Source organism: Trichechus manatus, unplaced genomic scaffold (assembly GCF_000243295.1).
Source record: "Trichechus manatus latirostris isolate Lorelei unplaced genomic scaffold, TriManLat1.0 scaffold00186, whole genome shotgun sequence".
In the NCBI taxonomy this organism is placed as follows: domain Eukaryota; kingdom Metazoa; phylum Chordata; class Mammalia; order Sirenia; family Trichechidae; genus Trichechus; species Trichechus manatus.
Window position 1 is genome coordinate 4,773,165 of NW_004444122.1, and position 15,987 is coordinate 4,789,151.

General features: G+C 43.2%; 1 protein-coding gene across 2 annotated transcripts in view; it reads right to left on the minus strand.

Annotated features, from left to right (window-relative positions):
• Positions 1-15,987, minus strand: part of EFL1 (elongation factor like GTPase 1) — a 159,799-nt gene that overhangs the window by 109,608 nt on the left and 34,204 nt on the right. Inside the window, exons 12-14 of one of the 2 annotated variants that reach the window (XM_004387508.3) lie at positions 15,209-15,308; positions 11,014-11,165; positions 10,602-10,768 (exon numbers count right to left, since the gene is read on the minus strand). In XM_004387508.3, coding sequence (XP_004387565.1) covers positions 10,602-10,768; positions 11,014-11,165; positions 15,209-15,308 — 419 coding nt within the window. Of the gene's footprint in view, positions 1-10,601; positions 10,772-11,013; positions 11,166-15,208; positions 15,309-15,987 lie in introns of both variants that reach the window. The other variant, XM_023741694.1, reaches the window with a different exon arrangement.

Here is a 15,987-nt window from a genome sequence, read left to right on the forward strand (position 1 = left end):
AAATCTAACCAGAGACGTAAAAGATCTATACAATGAAGACTACAAGACACTACTGCAAGAAAACAGAAGAGACCTGCATAAGTGGAAAAACATACCTTGCTCATGGATAGGAAGACTCAACATTGTGAAAATGTCAATTCTACCCAAAGCAATCTATAGATACAATGCAATCTCGATCCAAATTCCACCAGTATTTTTTAATGCGATGGAGAAACAAATCACCAACTTCATATGGAAAGGGAAGAGGCCCCAAATAAGTAAAGCATTACTCAAGAAGAAGAAGAAAGTGGCAGGCCTCACACTAACTGATTTTAGAACCTATTATACCACCACTGTAGTCAAAACAGCCTGGTACTGGTACAACAACAGATACATAGACCACTGGAACTGAATTGAGAATCCAGGCATAAATTCATCCACCTATGAGCAGCTGATATTCGACAAAGGCCCAAAGTCCATTAATTGGGGAAAAGACAGTCTCTTTTACAAATAGTACTGGCATAACTGGATATCCATCCAGAAAAAAATGAAACAAGACCCATGCCTCACACCATGCACAAAAACGAACTCAAAATGGATCAAAGACTTAAATATAAAATCAAAAATGATCAAGATCATGGAAGAAAAAAATAGGGACAAAGCTAGGAGCCCTAATACATGGCATAAACACAATACAAATCATAAGTAACAATGCACAAGCACCGGAAGAGAGACTAGATAAACGGAGCTCCTAAAAATCAAACACCTACGGTCATCAAAAATCAGAGTGAAAAGGACAACCTACAGACTGGGAAAAAGTTTTTGGCTATGACAAATCCGATCAGTGTCTAATCTCTAAAATCTACAAGGTACTGCAAAACCTCAACAACAAAAAGACAAATAACCCAATTAAAAAATGGGCAAAGGATATGAACAGGCACTTTGCCAAAGAAGACATTCAGGCGGCTAAGAGATACATGAAGAAAGCTCACTATCATTAGTCATTAGATAAACGCAAATCAAAACTACAATGAGATATCATCTCACCCCAACAAGGCTAGCATTAATCCAAAAAACACAAAATAATAAATGCTGGAGAGGTTATGGAGAGACTGGAACACTTATACACTGTTGGTGGGAATGGAAAATGGTACAACCACTTGGGAAATCGATTTGGTGCTTCCTTAAAATGCTAGAAACAGAAGTACCATACGATCCAGCTATCCCACTCCTTGGAATATATCTTAGAAAAATAAGAGCCGTCACATGAATAGATATATACACACCCATGTTCACTGCAGCACTGTTCACAATAGCAAAAAGATGGAAAGAACCTAGGTGCCCATCAACAGACAAATAGATAAACAAATTGTGGTATATCTACACAATGGAATACTACACAACAATGAAGAACAATGATGAAGCTGTAAAACATAACATGGAGGTATCTGGAGGGTATTATGTTGAGTGAATTTAGTCAGTCACAGAAGGACATTTTATAAGACCACTGTTATAAGAACTCGAGAAAAGGTTTAAACACAGAAGAAAACATTCTTTGATGGTAATGCGGGTGGGGAGGGACAGAGAGGGTTATTCACTAACTAGATAGTAGACAAGAATTGTCTTAGGTGAAGGGAAGGACAGCACACACTACAGGGGAAGTCAACACAACTGGACTAAAGCTAAGAAGTTTCCTGAACACAATCAAACACTTTGAGGGACAGAGTAGCAGGGGTAGGGGTCTGGGGACCATGCTTTCAGGGGACATCTAGGTCAATCTGCGTAACGAAGTTTATTAAGAAAATGTTCTGCATCCTACTTCGGTGAGTGATGTCTGGGGTCTTAAAAGCTTGCAAGCGGCCATCTAAGATGCATCAACTGGTCCCAACCACCCGGAGGAAAGGAGAATGAAGAACACCAAAGACACAAGGAAAGTATTAGCCCAAGAGACAGAAAGGCCCACATAAACCAGAGACTTCATCAGTCTGAGACCAGAAGAACTAGATGGTGCCCAGCTATCACCAATGACCACCCTGACAGCGAACACAACAGAGTCCCAGATGGAGCAGGAGAAAGGTGAGGTGCAGAACTCAAATTCTAGTAAAAAGACCAGACTTAATGGTCTGACTGAGACTGGCGGAACCCTGGAAAACATGGCCCCCAGACTCTCTATCAGCCCAGAACTAAAACAACTTCCAAGGTCAACTCTTCAGACAAAGATTGGACTGGACCTGGGGACATAAAATGACACTCGTGAAGAGTGTGCTTCTTAGCTCAAGTAGATACATGAGACTAAACAGGCAGCTTCTGTCCTTAGGTGAGATGAGAAGGCAGAGAGGGTTAGGAGCTGGTTCAATGGACATGGGAAATCAGGGCTGGAAAGGAGGATTGTGCTGCACATCACAGGAAGAGTAATTAGGGTCACATAACAATGTATGTATAAATTTTTGTACAAGAGACTAACTTGAAATGTAAATTTTCACTTAAACTACAACAATAAACAAAGAAAAATCAAATAGCACATTAGAAAAATAGGCAAATGACCCAAAGAGATATCTTTAGAAAAGAGAAAATGGGAATAACCAATAAACATATTAAAAGAATTATTAGGAATATGTAAATTAAAACCACAACAAAACACCCTATCATATCCACTAGAGTGACAACAATTAAAAGTCTGACAATACCAAACTTTGGTGAGGATGTGGAACAATTGGGATGGTTATATACTCCTGCTGGGAGTGTAAATTACAACTATGACTTTGGTGGACAATGTTTAATTGTCCAGTTAAGCTAAAGACATACATACTAATTACCCGGGCAATTCCACTTAGGGTGTGTTCCCTAGAATCTGTTGCCAATGTGCATAAGGAGATACATGCAGAAATATTCAGGGTAACATTGTTTAGTTCAGCAAAAGTGAAAACAGCCCAATATACAGTCAGAGGACAACTGTGATAAATAAACTGTGATAAATAAAATATCTATATGACGGAATACTATGTAGTGGTGAGCAATGAATGAACTCCAGGAACAAGCATCAACGTAAATTAATCTCACAATGTTGAGTAAAAACAGTAAGTTGTAGAATAAATACAGTAGGATTCCATTTATACAACGTTCAAAAACATGTAAATGTAACTAGTCTATAGTAATGCTTGTAGAGGTTGTAAAACAATAAAGAAAAGCAAGAGAATGATGTGACAGAGTACGATGGCCCCCATGATCCCTGCCTCCTGTGTTTACTCCTTTGTGTAATCTTCTCCCCTTGAATGTCACTGGACCTGTGACTTGCTTCTAAACAACAGAATAAGCAATAGTGATGGGATGTCATGTGGTAACATAACATTATGTAAGTCTCTGTCTTGCTAGTAGACTCACTCTGGAGACTCTGTGTGCTGGCTTGATGAAGTAAGCAGCCAAGATGGGAAAGTTCACTCATAAGGAACTGCAGGCGGCCTCTAGAAACTGAGGGCGGCCTCCAGCCACAGCCAAGCAGAAGCCGAGGCCCTCAGTCCTACAGGTGTAAGGAAATGAATTTTGCCAATAACCTAAGTGAGCTTTGAAGTGGATACTTCCCCAGTCAAGTGTACAGCTGAGAATGCAGCGTGGCCAACACTTTGCAGCCTGTGGACCCTAAGCCATGCCTGAACTCCTAACTCACAGAAACTGTCAGATGATCAGTGTGTATTGTTTTAAGCTGCTAGATGTGTAGTAATCTGTTATGCAGCAATAGAAAACTAACACAAAGGATAAACACGAAATTCTGAGCAGGTGATTATCTTTGGGATATGTACAAAATATTTCACACTATTTTTAAAAAGTAGGTTGGAATTAGGTTTTATGGGGCCCTGACTACTGAAATAAGGAGTAAAAATGGCTCCAACTGTGAAAACATTGTGGCAGAGGCATCTGACCTCCTTGTCTAACTTCACAAGGGGAAGGGGAGGGAATCCTTATCAACATCAACAGCCCAAGGCTGATTCCTATCAGCAGAGATCAGACATGCCTCCTCTCTCCAATCTTTTTACCAATTCTGACACCAACTGTCCCTCCCATGGCACTCTCTACTTTGATAATTTGTTGCAATGGTCACACAGAACTCACAGATAATACTTACGATTATAAGATTTATTAGGGAAGTAACAGGTTACAATTCAGGATCAGAAACAACTCAAGATATAGTTCTTTAGCCAGGACAGCTTCTTCTCAACTATGCCCGCAGGCAGGCCTCTCTCTGGCCCTTGGCCCAGGCCCTTCCCTGGTTGGGCAAGTGTTCCGAATCTCTTCAGGTCTGCCAATAAGTGCCTAGAGGCACCTCACTCTGCCAGTAAGCCTTGGCCCAAAGGCGCTCAGTTCTCTAGCTCCATGGTTCAGCAAGCCTAGCCACGCCAACAAAAGCCCAGAGGCATCCCACTCTGCCAGGCAGCTTCCTGCCCAAAGGCTATCAGGTCTTTCACTCCACTGGTTGGCACACCCACTATAACCACCTTGCTCTGTGGGTTGGGAAGACCACTGCAGCGTTTCGTGCTGGTCTCCTTGTTCTGCTGTCACTGTTTTTCTGCTCTTGCTTCCCGCCGTCTCTCACTTTCTCCAGTGTTACATCTCTCTCTGTCTCCAGGGTCCAGAAGGATTTCAATGCAGGGATCCCAGGTCAAAAGGATGTGCTCTGCTCTCACCTCTTCTTCTTGGTGGTGGTGAGGTCCGCCTCTCCAGCTCTGGAATGGCTCGTTTCAAAGGTAGTGCAATGGCAAAACTGACCAATCCCCTCGTTAGGGTTCCATAAACCTTATTTGCATGGTTCCACACACACAAGGGTGCCATGCACCTTATTTGCATTATTAGCAAGCTGTCCAATCTCATTGGTGGGCCACAAGCACCCAATCACTAAGGTGTGCCTGACCCAAACCACAATATTTTCAATCACCTCATATGCATGGGAAAGCTGGACAATGAATAAGGAAGACCGAAGAAGACTTGATGCCTTTGAATTATGGTGGTGGAGAAAAATATTGAACACACGACAGACTGCTAGAAGAATGAACATATCTGTCTTGGAAGAAGTACAGCCAGAAGGCTCCTTAGAAGCAAGGACGGTGAGACTTTGTCTCACGTACTTTGGACATGTTATTAGGAGGGACCCGTCCCTGGAGAAGGACATCATGCTTGGTAAAGTAGAGGGTCAGCAAAAAAGAAGAAGACCCTCAACGAGATGGACTGACACAGTGGCTGTAACAATGGGCTCAAACATAGCAACGACTGTGACAATGGCACAGGACCAAGCAGTGTTTCATTCTGTTGCACACAGGGTCGCTGAGTGGGAGCCAACTCGACAGCACCTAACAACAACCCAATCATTTGGTGGGAGTTACAAGACCATGGCAACAAAGGCCATATAACAGCAATCCATTGCCTCATAGGTCACTCCCTGGTTTTCTAGCCATGGTTCTTTCATACTTGGAGGATAACTTCCCCCTCCTAATCATTTTACCAGTTCAAAACAATCATTAACAATTTGTCCTTCAGTAGGGTAAAAGAGTCCCAAGGGTGAGGTGTCATGGACTGAATTGTGTCCCCCAAAAGTATGTGTATCAATTTGACCAGTCCATGATTCCCAGTACTGTGTGACTGTCCATTATTTTGTCATCTGATGTGATTTTCCTACGTGTTGTAAACCCTGAATTCGGACTTTTGGCCTCCTAGACTGTGAGAGAATAAATTTCTCTTTGTTAAAGCCATCCACTTGTGGTTTTTCTGTTATAGCAGCACTAGATGACCAAGACAGAATTTGGTACCAAGAGAGTGGGGTGCTGCTCTAACAGATAACTAAAATGTGAAAGCAGTTTTGAAACTGTGAATGGATAGAGACTGGAAGAGTTTTAAAGTGCCTAATAGTAAAAACCTAGATTGCCTTGAAGAGACTGTTGTTGTAATTATGGACTTCAAAGACTTTCTGGTGAGGACTCAAAAGGAAGTGAGGAGAGCTGTTAACACCGGAGATGGCGCTGATGGTGAGAAGTAGCAGCAGAGAAACAGCAGCAGCAGCAGAACCAGAAGACTGGTGCAAGACAGTGCTAGAGATGACCCACAGAGCGAGAGAGCTGAGTGCCTTCTGGCTGAAGTTTACTGGTGGAGTGGGGTGCCTACAGGCACTTACCGGTGGAGCTAAAGAGCTTTGGAACACCTGCCCCAACAGGGCAGATGTGGGTGGTGAGGCCCGAGGGACTGAGAGGCCAAGGAACCAGGAAGCAGAAGCTGAAGAGACAAGGAACACAGAAAGCAGTGCTGCCTGAGTCTCAAACAGTAGGACTACAACCTCTAGGGTCTCAAAGGGTGGAGCCACCACTCAGATGGACTAGGAATATGGGGCCACCTAAAGCCAAGGGAGCAGAGTTGTCTTTCCACTGGGCCTGAAGGCAGAGCTGAAGCCTAGGGCTGAGGGATCTCCACTCAACTGGGAGAGTATGGCCAACACCCAGAGTCTGGAGGGCAGTGCTATTACCTATATGGTCTCAGAGAACAGAGGATTATTTTCAAGCCTTGAGGGCTAACATAATGTGATCTGCTGACTTGCTTAGTGCCTGTTATCCCTTCTTTCACTCCAGTTTCTCCCATTTGTAATGGAAATGTCTAGCTTGTGCCCATTCCAACATTGTGCTTTGGAAGCAGCTAACTTGTATTCCAGATTTTACAGATGAAGAGGAATTTTTGGATTTGGGACTTGGAGTTAGTTGATTTAAGACTTTTGCTATGATATGATGGGGTGAATATGTTTTACATGCGACAAGGACATGAATTTTTGGGGAACAAAGGGTGGAATGTCATGAATTCAACTGTGTCCCCCCAAAATATCTGTCAACTTGGCTAGGCCGTGATTACTAGTATTGTGTGATTGTCTAACATTTTGTTATCTGATGTGATTTTCTTAAGTGTCCTAACTCCTACCTCTGTGATGTTAATGAGGCGGAAGTAGTGGCAGTTATGTTAATGAGGCAGGACTCAATCTACAAAATTAGGTTGTGTCTTAAGTCAATCTCTTTTGAGACATGAAAAAAAAGTGAACACAGAGACATCGGGACCTCACACCACCAAGAAACAAGAGCCAGGAGAATAGCATGTCCTTTGGACCTGGGGTTCCTGTGCTGGCTGAGAGGCTCCTTGACCAGGGAAGATTGATGACCTTCCCCAAGAACTAACAGAGAAAGCCTTCCCCCGGAGCTGGCACCCTGCATTCAAACTTTTAGCCTCCTAGACTGGGAGAGAATAAACTCCTCTTTGTTAAAGCCATTCACTTGTGGTATTTCTGTTATAGCAGCACTAGATGACTAAGACAGAGAGCAACAAAATAAAGTTCTCTTTCTTCCAACATATTCTAAAAACACTTCCTACTGGGAAATACAAATCCAAGCCCATGCAGAAGAAAGCACTCTCTCTAAAATGGTGGTTGATAATCTAATCAAAGAATTTCTCAGAAATTCCTGATCAAAAGTAATGAATGAGAGCTTCAGAACAGAGGTGCTCGGCATATTTAGGGTGGCTGGCCTAGGAGCAGGCTGGACTCCATTTTGTTAGAAGTTCCTGCTTCTGCACTCCTGAGAATGTAACCTTGACTTCTTCCCATTCATATGCATATGGACTTAGGCCTCTGGCAGGGTGGGACCAATAGACAATGTACCTATGCCTAAGCAAGCCAGGGCAAGCCTGGGCAAACCTGGGAAGCAGCTGCCCTTGCATTCGCTGGTCTTCACTCAGTGTGGACTAACACCCTCCCATTCAAAAATTTCTTATGCTTTCAATAAATCTCTTTATTTCACTTTAACAGAGTCCGCGAGTTTTACTCTAGGACAAGTTCCACAAGAGCAAAGGGACTAGGCGCAGAAGATAAATCAGAGTGCTCATGGAATCTGTAATGCCCAATAAATCAGCATTCCACTAAATAACAATTTCTTACTCTTCTGGACAGTTTAGAAAGTAAACAAACAAAAAATAATAATAATAATTAACAGATACTAGACCCTTCCTGATAAACAACAAAACTATCAATAACGTCTGATTTAGGAGATAATACTGGAGCCATTATTCCCTGTCCTTGAGCATAGAGAATGTAACCCAGCAGGAGCTAGACTCACAAGGACACATCAACTGGGCCCTGAGATATAGAGACAATAGCTACGACAATCTTGGAAAACATCTTTTAGGGAACTTTTCACATAAACTAATCAAACAGAGCACAAAAGACTTTCCACTCTTAGCTTTTTCTATTAGCCTTTAGTGAATAGAAAATTTGTTGGACCAATGAAGACCCTCCTGACGGTTGTTACTGTCACCTGTACCAATGATTATTAAGAAAGACGACTCAAAATGTAGAATCACGTTGATTTAGCAGCTTTTAGCCAATCGGTGAAAAGGTGAAGCTTTCAATGATTTTAACCATTTGTGATGTTAGTATATACTGATGATTCGGTAATGTTCCTCGGACTCGGGCAGACATTTGCTCTGACAGCATGCCTGTCCCTTTCCCACTTTTACCTCTTTGAATATATGCCAAGTAAAACCTTTCTTATGCTTTACTAAACTTTGTGATGTTTTTACCCTAGCACATATCATATAACCTCAAATTCAAGCCAAATTGTTAAGATTATCATAAATGGGTTTTTACACATGCTATTACAGCACCTTCAGTCTCCCACAAAATATGCCCCTATCCACACCATTCAAAGTGCTCCTTCACAGTGCTCCCTCTTGCTGAGTCAGAACATGCCATAACCCAGCAACGACTGCTTAAACACCACTCAGCATCGCAACCTCCAAACGTTAGTTAAATGGCTAAGATTGATAGAATAATATTCAGGATATGGAAAAGCTGATGGCAGAGACTTGTTTAACTGCCACTCCCCTCTCTGTCACTTGTATCCAAGTCCAGTTGCTTCCCTGGTTTACCTGCAGATTGCTGGCCTCTTGTCCCTGAAGCAGCTTCCTGCAGAGAGGAGCATGTGCTTTCTGCTTGTGATGCTGCACACTTCTGTCTGACAAGTTCCTGACTTACCTCTTCTTGCTGATCCTGACTGGCTCCCTAGACCACTGGCGCCATCATCATCTATGACCTTCATTATTTAATTACTATGGATATACCTTGTTTACTTCCAAAATTGTTCTGAGACAGCTCTTGCCTATTATCTCTATTTTTGCCCTTTGGCTCAGGGGTTTTTAGATGCTGGCTGTTCACCTGGTTACAGACCCTCCTGACCAGATACCTGGGACCTGCCTGCCATGCAACTGCTGCCTATCAGCTGCTCACTGCCCATGCCTTTGGCTTGAGCCCCCAGTTATTGGATCCCCATCTTTCTTGATGATCTGACACTGCCCTGGCTCCACATGACATTTGCTCTGACCAGCTCCTTCCTCTACCCACACCATAGGTGATCCTTGCCTTGAAGAAAAAAGCCTGATAATTAAATAAGACCTGAAAATGTGGGTCATATACTAGGTTGGTTTCCTAAATGCTACTAACTGATATATTTGCTAACAACTGTCACCAAAGCAACACAAGAAGAAATATATATATATATATAGATTCACTCAAGGGTGTCTTTCTAGTGATTTAGGAAATAATATTGGAGTTATTATTCTCTCTCCTTGAGCACAGAGAATGTGACCCAGCTGGAGCTGGGCTCACAACTGCTCACAAGGACTCACAAGGAAACATGAACTGGGCCCTGAGGTATAAAGACAATAGCTAAAATAATCTTGGAAAATATCTTTTACGGAAACTTTCACATAAAGCCAATCAAACAGAACACAAAAGTCTCTCTACTCTTTATCTTTTTCTGTTAGCATTTAGTGAATAGAAATTTGTTGGACCAATGAAGACCTCCTGACTCTCCTTACTGAAACCTGTACCAATGATGGTTAAGAAAGACAATTCAAAATGTAGGATCACAGTTTCTAGCCGATCTGAAAAGGCTAAGCTTTCAATGGCTTTGCCCATTTGTAATATTAATATATACTGATGGCTCTGTAACTATTCTTTGGACTCAGGTAGGTGTGGCTGTGGCAGCATGCTTATCCGTTTTCCCATTCTTGCCTATTCTGTAATAGTCTTTGGACTCGGGCAGACATGGCTGTGGCAGCATGCTTGTCCGTTTTCCCATTCTTGCCTATTCTGTAATAGTCTTTGGACTCGGGCAGACATGGCTGTGGCAGCATGCTTATCCGTTTTCCCATTCTTGCCTATTCTGTAATAGTCTTTGGACTCGGGCAGACATGGCTGGGGCAGCATGCTTATCCGTTTTCCCATTCTTGCCTATTATGTAAGTCTTTGGACTTGGACAGACATGGCTCTAACAGTATGCTTATCCGTTTTCCCACTTTTGTCTGTTCTGTGATATTTCTTTGGACTCGGGCAGACATGGCTCTGGCAGCATGGTTGTCCGCTTCCCACTTCTGTCCTTTTGAATATATGCTGAATGAAACTTTTTGCTTTACTCAACTTTATCATGTTTTTCCCCTACAACACTAGAGACAAAATAAATCTACCAATAAAGTTATCCCCAATCCCAACCAATCTGAAAAGATATCAGAACCCTGAAATAATATACTGATGTTTTGCTTCCAATTCTTACCCGTTGCAAAAACTCAACAGGACTGTATTTGGGCCCCAAGACAAAAATTTTCTTTCCTCTTCGAGCCACACCACTGAACACTCGAGCAAATGCAACAAATGACTCTTGGTTACTTTCTTCCTGGGGCACAGGTTTAGGGGTCATACTCTCCACCTGTTCCTCATTACCTGCTGGAAACAAAGGGATAATGAGTGCCAAGAATGAGCCTTTTAATCCAGCAACTGCCTGGAAACACAGAGGGAAGAGTAAATATGATATATTTGGCCCAGCTTCAGGAAAGAAACACCAAGAATAAAAGAAAGTTGATAAAAGCTACAATAAAAGCTAAAAGCTCAAAAGCTAAAGGTTGAGTCTACCAAGGTAAGCAAAACGTCAACCACCTCACCCCAAAGCCTATTTAGGAAAGCTATACCTCTTAGCTCTTCTCCTTTTGGATTTGTTTCAAGGACACTCCCATCCTGGGTGGGCTCCAAGGGTGCCTGCCCCTGTGCCGCTGCCAGCTTCTCTGCATGCCTTTGTCTCGCACGCTCACGCCTCTGTGCAATTTCTGCTTGAGTGAGAGGTCTACAGGATATCATAAATATGTTAACATCTGGCAACATCAAGCATCTCTCAGTCTGTTCAAGCAGGGAAACAAGTACTGATACGGCTGGACAGAAGAAGATCAGCCCCAGCTCCTTTACAGGCAGAGGGTTTCTGCAAGTTCTCTTCCTTCTTTCTAGCTGTAGCAACAGGAGAGAAGGATCTAGCAGGCTTTCTATGAGAAAGCTCTGTGTCCCCAGCTATTCTGAGCTTATGAGCTGACATGCAGGACAACCCTATGTCCCCAAGTGGAGCTATGCATAATAGCATGGAACTTTTCTTACATACCCATATTCCTTACGGATGAGTCAGAGAACAGGAGGAAGGAAGGGAGTGCGTAAAACATACCAGGGCTCTGAACTGAGAAATAAGCATAAGGCCTCAATAAGGAATTGAGGTTTTCCCCTCAAGTACAAAAACGTATCTTTATACAGAACTAGGGTCCAGGAGTAAGGGTTCCAGGACAGGCTAAGAACTGGCAATTCAGCAGGATGAAAGATCAAATTGAGATTGATGGCCATGGTGGTAAGACCCAAGAAGAACCACCACAGAAAAGGCAATGTGTGAGTGTGTGTGTGTTTGTTGGAGGTTGGGGGAGTACTGTGTGTGTGTGTGTGTGTGTGTGTGTGTGTGTGTGTGTGCTGGAGGTTGGGGGGCAGTGTGTATGAGTGTGGTTGCTGGAGGTTGCAGAGCAGTGTGTGTGTGCGTGTGTGTGTGTATGTGGTGGAGGTTGAGGGAGCAGTGTGTGTGTTTGCTGGAGGCTGGGGAGCAGTGTGCGTGTGTGCGCACATGTGCTAGAGGTTAGGGGGGCAGTGTGTGAGTGTGTGTATGTTTGCTGGAGGTTGGGGAGGGGTAACTAACATGTTCTTCCAGAAGAGTTACCCTCATGTCTGTCAGTCCACAGAGAAGGCACTGGAGCTTTCACACCAAAAGGGGAGCACTAAGTTGAATAAAAATGAGCATTCTGTTTGGGAGTTTGGGTTTGGAAGGTAGAAACCAGACAGACAGACTAATCCCCAGAACTTGGCTCCCTTCCCATGCGTGGGTCCTCATGAACCCCACCTGCATGCTCAACCCCAACACAAGTACAAGACCAATCCTGCCTTGCAGGTGGTAGAATCTGAGCATCTTCAGCCCCGTACTCTGGGACTGAGCATCAAAAGAACCAGGCTACTGCTCTGGCCTCAACTTTATACTCCAGCTCTGGAAGCTGGGCCACTCTGCTTGGTCCTAAAGCTTATGCCTCTGTACCCTGCTGTCCCTCACCTTTGGCTTTACGATCACCACTTTCCTCCCCAGTCTCTGACTTGGGACCTGGCTGGTAACCTCATCTCCCACCTTGCCATGCCCCTTTCTCCTCCTCTCTCCTTAAGCACTGGAAACCACACACACGGTCATTCTGAATGTGCACTGCTCGGCGACATTTGAAATGGCCACAGGTGTCTGAAGAGTGTAGCAATGAGCAGTCAGGGATATAGGCATTTGCCTTCTGGGGTAGCCACATGAAGTGAAAAGGAAAGGGTTCTGGGGCACTTGGTACGGGAGCTCCAAGAGTATGTGGCCATTTTGAGGGGCAGGTGCTAAGGGAGGCAAAACTAGTGTCCAGTCCTGCTGAATGAGTTTAGTTCTAGGAGTCAGTCCCTTCTAGTCAGACCCATCCACTGTAGATTATAGGGCTGTGCCATAAGATACAAAAATATGAGAGACCAGTCTTTGAGACTGGATTGGTCAAGTGTTGCTACGCAATCAAACCTGCTGGCACTGGAGGGATTAAGTACCACTGCAAGAGGTGAGCTCCTCTTTACTGAAAGCTGTAAATGTTAGAAGGCCTTTCAATTACTGGATGAAATTGCCTCCTTGCAATTTCTAGCCATGGCCATTGTTCTGACCTCTGGAGCAATATCCAACAAATTCACTTCCCTCCCTTTCCCTTTCAATCACCTGTACCCATGCCCTTACCCTCCCCTTCTCTTTTTCAGGCTAAACATTCCAGCTGTTCCTTCCACTGATCCTTAGATGACTTCCCTTGTTTCTAGACTTTTGCTAAAAACTCTTAGAGTATCTGAAAAGTATGAACTAAAATATAAATGCAGAATACATTATTACTATTAGAGTAGGGAGGACAAAACATCTATCACCTGGTTAGCATCTGCAGAAGACGGGTCTCTTCCAATAAGCATAAGCTATGATCCAGACATTGTGTTAATCACTTTACATACATTATTGCACATACTTATCACAACAATGAAATGAGGTAGACGTTACTGTCCCTATTTTGCAGATGAAAAAACTGAGGCTTAGAAAATTTAAATAACTTGGCCCAAAGTCACACAGATAATAAACGGAAGAGCCATAATTCAAATTCAGATCTGACTCTAAACTCTATGCTCAATTATTATCAGGCTTACATCTCCCATTCAGAGGGAATTAAAGATGAGAAAATCACCTTCTTAGGTAAATGTGATTTCATTTCAGCTTTGGTTAGAAACGAAGTATATTCGTTCACCTTACATATTAAATCCCCATTCTGCATAAGTTCATGACAGATGATCTGGAATAAATTAGTACTATGTTCCTTAACATTAAATGTACAAAGGCTTGCTGACCATCTATGTATTTATCCACCCATCCAGTAAGCAGGTACCATGTACCAGGTACTGTTGTAGGCACTGGGAGTGGTGGTGGGAGCACGGAGAGAACAAAACAGACAAAAGAGTAATCAGCAAGGACTTATATGAAGTACTCGCTGTGTATCCAGTATTTGTTGAGAACACAGAAGAATTTCCAAGAAAACAGGGCTCTACTAGTAAGGGAACAGCTGTGGGTAGGGAATTATTTAGGCTACAGATGAACTAATAACACTTCCTGAAGGGGCAGCAGTTACTGATACTAGAGATGACGGAGACCAGAAGTGAGAACGTTGTCTGGAGATTCCAGTGCAGTCTGGGAAGGTGAAGATGGAAGAAAAGGAAAAGAGGCATGAACACTAAACCATCCAGTCTAAGGATTCCAAGCAGAATGTTCGTGCTCTGGACTATGTGAGGATGGTCAAGGGGCAGACTGGTAGAGTGTTAGAGAAAGAGCTGGAGGGGGCTGCCTGCAGTTGGTTCCACAGGTAACCATACTAAGGGTAGCTAAGATGATGGGAAGCAGGAGCCCAAGAAGAAAAGTGGCATCTGTTTGAAGAAAGCATCTTGTTACTAGAAGGAGCTGGTTCTCAAGAGGGAAGCAAAAGCAACAGACTCAGGGATTCAGGGGACGAGGAACTGTCTAAAAACTCCAAATACAGTACTACTTAACAGAAACTTATTACCAAGTGAGAATTCAATAAGAATTTCTGAAAGAGAAGCAGCTGAGAACAGCAAGAGCTGTTACTGAAAAAAACAGGCAGGTTGGGTAGCTGCCTGCTAGGTTAAAAAGCCGTATAGGATGACTGAGGCCAGGGGAACCAGCCAGGAAGTTGCTGCGATAATTTCCACAAGACATCATCGAGATCTAAATTAGTAGGGGAGGCAGTGGGTATGGGAAGGAGGGGGATACAGGTGAATGACACAGATGGTGTAGAATAAATAGACTTGACTCCCCAAGACTCTGGGAACTTGAGAAATAATCCAACCCCCACAGTACCACCCTCACACACGCACAATGCAGACAGAGAGAAGTAGAGATACACACTCATCAATCTCCACTGGAGCAGACAGAATTAGGTAACGCAGGCTCAGATTAGAACCTGCCTGACATGCTGCCACTACTACTACACGAATTACTATTCTACTATTACCGTCCTTCAAATTTATACGGGTGCAAATTAATAGTCCTAGAGCCGAATTCAGCAGCTTTCTCCCACAGAGATATTACATAAGGATACTGTACTGGACAAATGGTATGGCACCCTGGGGTTACTCAAGACGAATTCTGAGTTGAGGAGAAAAAGCATTATCTGCGACCTCCCACCTACACCCTCACTGCACCCCCCAAACATACGCCATTTCCTTCGCCAAGCCCAGCTTCCCCTTTGTCCTTACCTTGGCTTATTCTGAGGCAAAGCCTTAGCATCAACTGCAAACATTTTGGAAACAAAGATAATAACTGGAGCAGTGTCTTCACTTCCACATTTCATAAAAGCTAAACAAACAGGAAGCAAAAATGTCACTATTTTTTTTCCCATGATACTAAGAAGCTAGATTTTTCTGGAAAACAGTTAAGATGTTTAAAACATGGCATCATCCAAAAATAAAAACAGTCCATAATCTCTTATAAATATGAAAAAACAAAATCACTCCATTTAGAAAAGTATAAGGCTGCTAGGAAGGAAGGAATAGCAGAGTAATAACAAGCAAAGTTGGCAGAAATGAAGAAAGAAAAGCAAACATGGAATGGGGTTCTGGAATCCTACATCAGAGCCGATGCTAGGGAATTGGGCTAATCACCCACTATAAAAAAACCAAAACCAAACCTGTTGCCATCGAGTTGATTCCAACTCAAAGCAACCCTACAGGAGAGAACTGAACTGCCCCTGGGTTTGGTTTTGGGTTACAGGGTTTCCAAGGAGCAGCTAGTGGATTTGAACTGCAGACCTTTGGGTTAGCAGCCTTAGTTCTTAACCACTGCACTACCAGGGCTTCTACCACCCACTATACACCATTAAGTTCTTCCCTTATCCAGCAGAGATAGAACTGAGGGAAGTTACCAAGGGTCAACAGTCAGCAAAGTAGTTTGTTAGTAATATAAAAATCAATAGTTTTTCCAATCTCGGACAAAACGAGTTAGAAAATAAAATGGACAGAATCTTTTATTCACTATA